This window comes from Macrotis lagotis, chromosome 2, assembly GCF_037893015.1.
Source record: "Macrotis lagotis isolate mMagLag1 chromosome 2, bilby.v1.9.chrom.fasta, whole genome shotgun sequence".
In the NCBI taxonomy this organism is placed as follows: domain Eukaryota; kingdom Metazoa; phylum Chordata; class Mammalia; order Peramelemorphia; family Peramelidae; genus Macrotis; species Macrotis lagotis.
The window spans coordinates 295,818,827-295,828,307 of NC_133659.1; the positions used below are offsets into that span (position 1 = coordinate 295,818,827).

Genomic DNA, 9,481 nt, shown 5'->3' on the forward strand with positions numbered 1-9,481 from the left:
GAAGTGATATTCCCAGGGTCACACAGCTACTATCTAAGCTCAAATTCAAACTCAGGAAAATTAGTCTGATTCCAAGTCCAGTGCTCTATCTACTGTGCCAGCTAGCTGTGCCATCAGCTAACTTATTTAAGTGTCATAGCTGTGTGATCTTAGATAAATCACGTAAAAACCAATAGCCGCATCAAAAAAATCCCCTCTTCTAGCCTCAGTTTCCCCAATTGTAAGTGGGAATAATAACATCACCTTTCTCTAAGGAGTTTCATCAGGATCAAATTGTGTGTATGTGTGTGTGCATGAGAGAGAGGAAGAAGGAAGGAGGGAGGGAGAGAAATATAGATATCTAGGTATCTATCATGCTATTTCTCTACATATTTATATATTTTATATAGATATATATGGAAAACATCTGATACATATTAAGTATTGTATAAAGACTGATTCTCTTACCTCCCCCCTTATACAATGCTTAGTTTTGGTGTTTTGTTTTTTTTTAACTCTGACAGTCTACAGAATTTAACTATTTCTACTTTCAAAAAAGAATATTTGACAAAAAATGATTGACTTATCTCACTGTCAGATTTGCTACCTTCTCCCTAACAATACTTTCCTTCAAAATAATCCTGCCCCTAAAAAGAAAGAAGCAAAATTTATCAATATATTTCATATTTATTACTGGTGAAAGTTTTTCTTTTATTTGACAGAGACATGATTTAATTGGTTTGTGGAACTCCCTGAAAACTCCTTCTACTAATGAATAATGACAATTCTTCAGTTTAGTCAATGAGTTGCCTTCTGAATGAGGATCTTGTCCAAGGTCATAGAGACAAGATATATCAGAAGCAAGACATGATAGACACTTGTCCTGACTCTTGGACCATTTCCTATTCACAATGCAATGGTTTCTTTTTTCAAAGGGTATTGAAAATAAGAAAAAAAATCAGTTTGGGGATTTTCTCTACATATCAGTAATTAGTAGAATTCTGGATATAGGAGTAGTGTATATTCCTACTAACTGCTTTTTATATACATATATTTATACATGCATACACATATATAATATAATATATACACTGTACACACATGCACAATATAATAGCTGCAATATACAGCACATGTATGTATGATTGTGTACATACATAATTGTGGCTATATGAACATGTGTGTACATGTGTGTTTATTCATGTGCGTGTGTGTTTATGTAGGTGTACCTAGGTGGTGAAGTGGATACAGTACTGGGCAGGAAGTCAGAAAATTTCATTTTCCTGAGTTCAAATTCAACCTCAGACACTTGCTAGTATGTGACCCCGGACAAGTCATTTATCCCTGTTTGTCTCAGTTTCCTCAGCTCAAGAATGAGATGGAGAAGGAAATGGCAAATCACTCCAGTATCTTAGAGAACAAAATCCCAAATGGGTCATGAAAAGTTGAAAGTGATTGAAATGAGTTAAATAACAAATATATATATATATATATATATATGTATATATATATATATATATAATTGATAAGTTGTATGTTGGATTGGATGGTTTCTGTTTCTTATTGAAATAAAAGAAACAAAAATGAAAAAAAGATACCTTTTCCATTCAGAATTAATTACTTTACTTCATCCAATGATCTGCAACTATGAAAGGTATATATGACCATCTTTGAGAAGATATTTTATGTATTCATGTAAAAATAGGATTTATATAATATTTTCATAGATTTTATATATATATATATATTTATATTTTAAGGATCAGCAATAATTCTGTAATTTCATTGATATAGAGAACAAGATGGCTAAAATAATAGTTCTCGCTATCAATGCAGTGGCACCTTCACTGAAATTTCTAATCTCTAAGGATATACAAAAGAAATGAGAGGTTAGAGGACTCGCCAAGCTCACACAGCTGTCAAGTGGCCAAGGCAGGATGTGAACTCATGCCTTCTTGGCTCTGTGGACAGCTTCTTATCCACTACTCCATGATGGTCTTCACATACATAAACATATGTACACATATGCACATAGTATATGTGCAAATATATTCTATATACAATGTCGAAAATAACTAGATTTTCATGACTTTGTATTTCTATAGATGTATGTATATATACATAGTATATAATATACTTATGATAACATTGAGTAGTGCATCAACCATAGCAGTGGCTTATACCACCCTACAATAATACACAAAGTAAATTTCATAAGAAGGAGAAACTTTATAGTATTTTTACCTCCATTTTGATGCCAATAAAATTCAACAGCATTTGTTAAATGACTGCTATTAGCCAGGTATTGTGCTGGGGTTACAAAGCCAAAAAAATGGAAAAAATCTTTGCCCTCAAGGTATTTTAAGTTCCTCGGTGCTTTTTTCTCCAAGTAGAGAAGAAGCAGTGCTACCATCAAAAGGTTTTAATTATTACAAACCTGCATTCTTTCATATACCATTGATTGCTGCAGTCCTCATGGGCCTCCACAGCTATGTACTTAAGGACACAAGCTAGCTATGAGATAGTACCATAACTGAAGTACCCCTGCTCCTAACCTTGATTAGGGGAACATTGCAACCCTAATAATAATGACTAAAGCATTTTTATATTTTGCAAATCCCTTTACAACAATTTGGGTAGGTTATATGAGCAATTTTATGCTCATTTTAGAAATGATGAAATTGAAATTCTGAAATGTTAAGTATATAACCCGAAGTCAGGCAGCAAAAATGTATCACATTCAAGACTTGAATATTGATCCCAAGTCTACTTCTACTGCCCCTCCATAATAGCCCTACAGACCCATGAGAACCTGATAATGGGTCTGTTCTTAATGTCGCCTAAAGATTCAGAACCACTCTGAAATAATTTTTCCTTCTATGTGGAATGAAAATATACAGGAAGTTTTTGTTCAATGATTGTATTTATAGGTTCTATGATTCCAGCTGATATTTTCTCTATCTATACTCTCTATAATTGTTGTTGATGGAGGATTGTTTGTTCTTCCTTCTCAAAGAAGACCATGATATCATGCTAATGACATGGCATGCATGTTAATTATATTTTAGTGAGGGGGTGCTGGGCAAAGTCAGCAGCCTCACTTTCTCCTCTGGAGTCATTTGAGATCAATGACCAGATATGGATCAGGATGAAGGGAGATGACACTGAATGTGCGACAATCAGGGTTAAGTGATTTGCCCAAAGTTATCACTAGTGATTTTCAAGTGTCTGAGGTCACATTTGAAGCCAGATCTTACTCATTCTAGGAAGTTTTGCTTTAATCACTGGGCCACCAAACTTGCCCTACCATACTCCAACCTTAGCTAGGTGGTATGGTTGATAGAGCACTAGTCCGAGAGTTGTGAAGACATCATGAAATCTTCTGTTCCTTCATCACTGTAACATTTCTCAGTCTCAGTCTATCTATTTGATAAGGTAGGACAAATAATAGCACCTATGCACATTATTGTGTGCATCAACTGTTGCTGAGATGGCTCAAAATGACAAAGCACTGGTTTATAGTTTTTTTTTTTAGTTTTGTGTTTCACTTGATAGCTCATTTATTAAACAACCATTTATTAAAGGAATATATGGGCCAGGCACATTAGTAAGAGAAAAAAAATAAAAACGCCTGTTCTCAAAAAGCTGAACCTTACAAAACTTAAATTCTTTTATAAAAATTATTGTTATTGTGGTTATAGTTATAATTTTAACTGTTTTGTAAACCTTAAAATATGGTATGAAAATTTTTATTATTAATTGTAAAAAAATTGACAATCTGTTCCAGTGGAGACCATTTCCACATGGATAAAATCCTAGAATGACATAAAAATGCACTCTACGAATTATCTCAGTAGCTAACTAGAGCTGTTATTTTGGACCATAACATGCCCAGTTACAAGTGTTAGCAGCCATTTTTTCCCCTCTTTTCTAATAGAAGGGTGAATGGGGTTGGTCACAACCATCAGTCATCAGGTATAACTCTAAGAAAGCATCAAGAATCATTTTTTTAAAGAAGCACACAAGAGAAGATACATTCGAGTATGTTCCATCTTATAAAGTGATTTTCTTGGGAGACTGAATACTTACTACAAAGATGCTGCCACAGGGAACAAAACTTTTAGATTTCCTTTGGGGCTAGTTTGAGTATCCCATTGTGTTAGTGTCACATTTAATTATTTAGAACGAATCCCCAAATATTTGATATCAGTACACAAAATGCAAGTGACAACTTTCTTTTAAATGTTCAACCTATGATTCTGAATGATGCATAGATGTGGTCATAGCTATTGGGACATAAAAAATATTTGCCCCTTGTAAATCTTGCCATCTCCATCTCCAATTTTACAAAGGTTCTCTCCCTTCTACAACTCTACTGCCTAGCAAAATATTTTAAAAAGAGATTCTATTCTTTAGCAAAATCTACCATGATCTTTTCCTGCTTTGACTCCCCTCAATTGCTCCCCATCTGAATATGACTTTGGATTTACTCTGTGTATATTTTATGGCTTTTAAAAGATATATGTTTATGTATCATTTTTCCAGTAGAAGTTCAGCTTTTTGAAAAGAGGCATTTTTATTTTTGTCTCCTATCAATGTGTCTGGCACATATATTCACTTAATATTTGGTTGTTTAATAAATGAGAAGTCAAATGAAATATGAAACTAAAGAAAAATATAAACCAGTGGTTTGTCATTTTTAGCCATTTCAACAAGCACTTAGAGTTTAATAACTTGGAAAAAGATTCCTGAAGTCATCAGAAATGACAAGATGTATGGGGATATCAATCTAGTAACAAGGTATTTTTAAGGACGGATTGTATGCTAGTCACTTTGTTCAGTGTTAGACCTTTTTTTTTCTTTTTTTTTATATGTGGCGTTCAATGGCTCCAAAATAATTGTCCCTTTTGTTTATGCCTTTATAGTTCTGTATTATTCTTCAAAATATTTTTTTAATGTCTTCAAACATTTTTGGTTCACTTTGCATTTCTTTGCTGTCCAGGCACAATACATTTTTTTGCATCAGTGTATCTTGGATCTCTTATCAAGTAAGGGAAGTCATCAACCCATCTGTTTTGTAAATTATTCAGCCCTTCAGAAGATGGACTCTCTGGATGCAATGGAAGGTAAACAGAGACAGGTTGTACCTAACTTATTTTCTCCCCCACTCTCAACCCAGCAGGTGCGTTATTTAAACAGTGGGCATACTTTGACAAGTATTTAGGCAGTTGATCAGTGAAAACATGAATCCCTTTATTACCCTTTAACCCAAGTCACAGCCGGGTCATTATGGTATTTTATATCTTTTCACTGAAATTCTCAAAATCATAAAGTTTTGCCTGTGATTTCTGTCTTGTAACCTATCCTTTTGTTTTTAGGTGATGTTGAGCTTGAATGGGAAGAAACCACCATGTAAATATTCTGACAAAAAAAGATTACATCTGGAGGATTTTTTTTCAAACCCCAGGGGCCAAATGTATTCCCCTATTAACCTGAAATAAAATTCACAATCCTTAAAAAAATCCTTTTTTATTACAAAAATTGTTGCATAAAGGCAACAATTATTTTATGAAAAAATATCTAAACAACACAAATTTGCACAGAAGTACATAGTCTGCCTTTAAAACAAATGTGTCCTTTGAGACATCCCAAGTATCTTGCAGATCAACACATTTTTTTTTAAATGGGCCAAATATAATGTGAAGTTATCATCCCCTTAGCATGAATACTTCACTGTGAATTCTCCCTGATTGTAAGTCCATGCTGTAAATGTTGATGCAATGGTGGCCTTTTGGCCTCCTTGGTGTTGACATTTCTTGTGGATCACTTCCAGAACTGTCATGATGATCTCTGCCTCAATGTATGTTCCTGGGTTTTGAATCTTCTATTTTATGAGTGCTGGGATATCAACTCATGATCCTGAACAGCTGAACAGTCAACCCCTGACACCACAGGAATTATTCAGCTTTTATACAACACACAGTAGCTCTTCAGGGACACTTAGGGTTATTTAAGCTGCTTTGAGATCACCAGTTTAAAAAAAAAAAATAGAAGAAAATAGAAGTGAAGAGAGAACATGTTTCATCAGGATGTATAAAGTATAAAAGCATTCCTCCAACTGGACAGTTTCTGGAAATATTCCATCAAAAACATTTTGTTCTGTTTTTAATGTCCAATGTAGAGTTGGTTTGTCTGGATGTTGTACCTTAAGAATAGACTGATAAGATTATTGTATATTTTGGAGTATTTCTGTATCTGTTAATACTAACTTAAAAACAACAAATGAGCAACTAGTATGACTCCAACTTGTAAACTAATGATGTAGATTAAGCAGTCTATTATACTACTGTGGTGCCAACAGGGTCTTAAGATCAGTTTGAATAGCATGGTCTGTACTTCATTTTCTAGAATTGATTCACTGGGGCGGGGGGGCTGATGTTTGATGTCATACCTAGAAATGAAGAACTGGAACCCAAGAGCAAACCATAAAGAAATTTGAAAAGAAAAGCTTTGTCTCTATGTCCTCAGTTTATTACAAAATGAAAAAATGTAAAAATTAGATTTTGAATTTCATCATAGTATTGTAAGTATGCATATATGTCATTAGAATATTTAAAACGATGAATATCAACTTGTCTAAAATCCTAATGCTATTTAAATAGCTCCCACATAAATATTTGTTGGTTGATCTATTGATATAATACTTAATGCAGATCACAGTTGATCGAAAGAAGTTTGCTACTGTGGTAAGACCCAAAATATTTTTGAAAATGTTAATATAACTAATATGGTTTCACATGTGCTTTAATATATGGATATATATATATTATATATAAAACTATTTGAAGACTAATAAATATATTTTGTGATTTGGATTATTTTTTGCAACCAGAAATTGAAATTTCATCTTTCTCCTAGTTTCATAGAAGTTATAAAACTGATCCATTATTTCCCCAGGGATAAATAAATTTGCATGCTATATGAAATCAACCAATTTGGAATTTATAATGTAAGAGATAATTTGATTTTCTTGTTCTGGCACACACAAAACATTTGGAATTTTCTTGGAGTGGTTTGCCCCTTCCTTTTCCAACTCATTTTAAAGATGAGTAAACTGAGACAAACAGCCTTAAGTGATTTGTCCAGAGTCCTATAACCAATAAGCATCCGAGGCCAGATTTGAACTTGAAGATGAGTCTTTCTAATGCCAGACCTAGTATTCTATTCCCTAAACCATTTAGTTTTATTTTTGCCTTTATCCAAGAAAGGTAAGGCATCGTGGTCTAATTGGAATGAGGGTGATGGCCAGCCTTGGTGTTAGGTTAAGTAGATTTAAGTTTTTGACATTACTAGTTGTATATGTCTAAGCAAGTCACTTATGCCTTCAGTACCCCTAGGTGACTCCATTAAGACTATGAATTATGGTATGCTGTCTTCATCTTTGGGGGGGGGGGGGCGGTTCCAAGGTAGCAGCAGACCAAGGGAGCCTATCCAGTGACCTGCCTGTTTTCCTTGAGGAAATGGATCTAATCAATAAAGATTAACTATGAATTTCAAGGATCTTAGTCATCAAATAAGAATGGCCCCCATTTATGTAGTGTTTGAAGGTTTGAACGGTATTTTATATAGACAATGTCCCAAAACTCTTTTTATAGCTCAAAGCTGCTCTGTCTGTTGGTACCTTTTGTTTATTATCTTATTTTATTTGAGCTTCACAACCAACTTGTGAAATAAGGATTCTTATCAATCTGATTTTTTTTCTTATGAGGAAAATGAGGTTTTAAGAAATTAAATGACATGCCAAGGGTCTAAAGTTAGTGATGTCTGAAGCAGGGTTTGAATCTAAGTTGGTTTTCTTGACTCCAAGTCTACTGAAGTACCAAATGACTGCCTAGCTAATCCATCCCTTCCTCCCCCACCCCTGATTTTATGGACAAGGAATCTCAGGCAAACAGGTTAAAATGACTTGTCCAGGATCACCTAGCTGGTGTCAGAGGCAGAATTTGAACACAGATTTTCTGACTCCACATCTGAGTTCAAATCCAACCTCAGACATTTATTAGCTGTGTGACCCTAGACAAGTCATTTAATTTGTTTACCTCAGATTAAATGGGAATCTGTAAAATGGGAATAATAATATCACCTCTTTCTCAGAGATGTTGTGGAAATCAAATGATATAATTATAAATCATTTGGCACATAATATGTATTATATGTGTTTGCTATTATTATCAGTGTCTGTATATATATGCATATATAAGCATATCACATATATACACACATATGCATATTTATATACACATTATTATTTAAACATGCACATTGTAGAGAATACAATGGATATCATTGAAAATTCAATATCAAGTGTGATTGTTAAGGCAGAAAAGAGAACACACTGGGAGAAGAGGCATCAGAAGAATGAAGATCTGGCACCCCTCAGCAAATTTAGGGTTTGGGTTATTAAGGATTCAGAACAATCTTACAGAGAAAAACCTGGGAAACATATGTAGGTGCTCCTCCTCATCTAGAGTTTATTTTTACAGACTCGCAAAGAATCACATCAGAGATGAAGTGTCTTTTAAATTCTATGCTTTCATGAGCCAAAAAAAGGAATTCGTTTTCTTCCTTCAGAAATGTGTGCTTGATAATGTTTATTAAATGAATGAATGAATGAATGAATGAATGAAAGAAGGCTTCCAGGCTTCTGAAAATTGTCTCATCTTGAATTGTCTGTGATAGATTAAAGCAATGGAAAAATCAGCAAGGATTAAAGGGTCGGGGGGTGCTTGGCCAATGGCAAAAGAAAAGACAGCCTGGCAGATGTCATTCATAGAAGACAGGAATGTCTTTTCAAACAGATCATGTTATAGGGGCAGGAATCACTAAGACTTGAAGCCAGGGTTCATTCACTCATTTTAACTACTGGCTATGGGACCTCAAGTGAGTCAAATACTCAAAAAAAAAAAAAACAAAACAGAGGCCCTTGATACATCATTTAATCCAACCATTTTATTTTAAGGATGGAAGGCAATGAAATGTCAAGTGGTGGAATCAAGATTCAGTGACTACAAATCTAGTCCTCTCCACTTCATCTTGAAGCCAGAGTTCAAATTCAGACTCTGAGAAACCAGCTCTCTTTATGAGAAAAAAAATAGTTTCATTTTAATTAGTTTCATTTTCATTATTCATTCTGAATATTTCAAGACAAAAATATTTTTCTAACTTGAATGATACAGATATTCCCAAATACTTTCCCTTCAGTCTATGTACACAGAATCAAAGAAAAGCATCAGCAATCACAAGCACAAAACAGCAGTACAACATGAACAATTACAAATTTACCTGCATTCAGATTGCAACAATTAAATGTAAACTATCCTATTTAGCTTTCCTTCATAAGTCATATACACATCAAAAAATGACTTACTATAAATGCCAATCACTTTTGTTCAGTGAGCTGAGTCGGTGTCATTGTTAATGTTATACTGTTGAAAAATAGACA

General features: G+C 34.0%; 1 protein-coding gene across 1 annotated transcript in view; it reads left to right on the forward strand.

Annotated features, from left to right (window-relative positions):
* Positions 1 to 6,854, forward strand: part of PTPRQ (protein tyrosine phosphatase receptor type Q) — a 316,015-nt gene extending 309,161 nt beyond the window's left edge. Inside the window, exons 43-44 of the mRNA XM_074221062.1 lie at positions 4,982 to 5,105; positions 5,358 to 6,854. Of these exons, the coding sequence (XP_074077163.1) occupies positions 4,982 to 5,105; positions 5,358 to 5,395 (162 nt within the window). The 3' untranslated portion in view covers positions 5,396 to 6,854. The remainder of the gene's footprint in view (positions 1 to 4,981; positions 5,106 to 5,357) is intronic.
* The last annotated feature ends 2,627 nt before the right edge of the window (positions 6,855 to 9,481 follow it).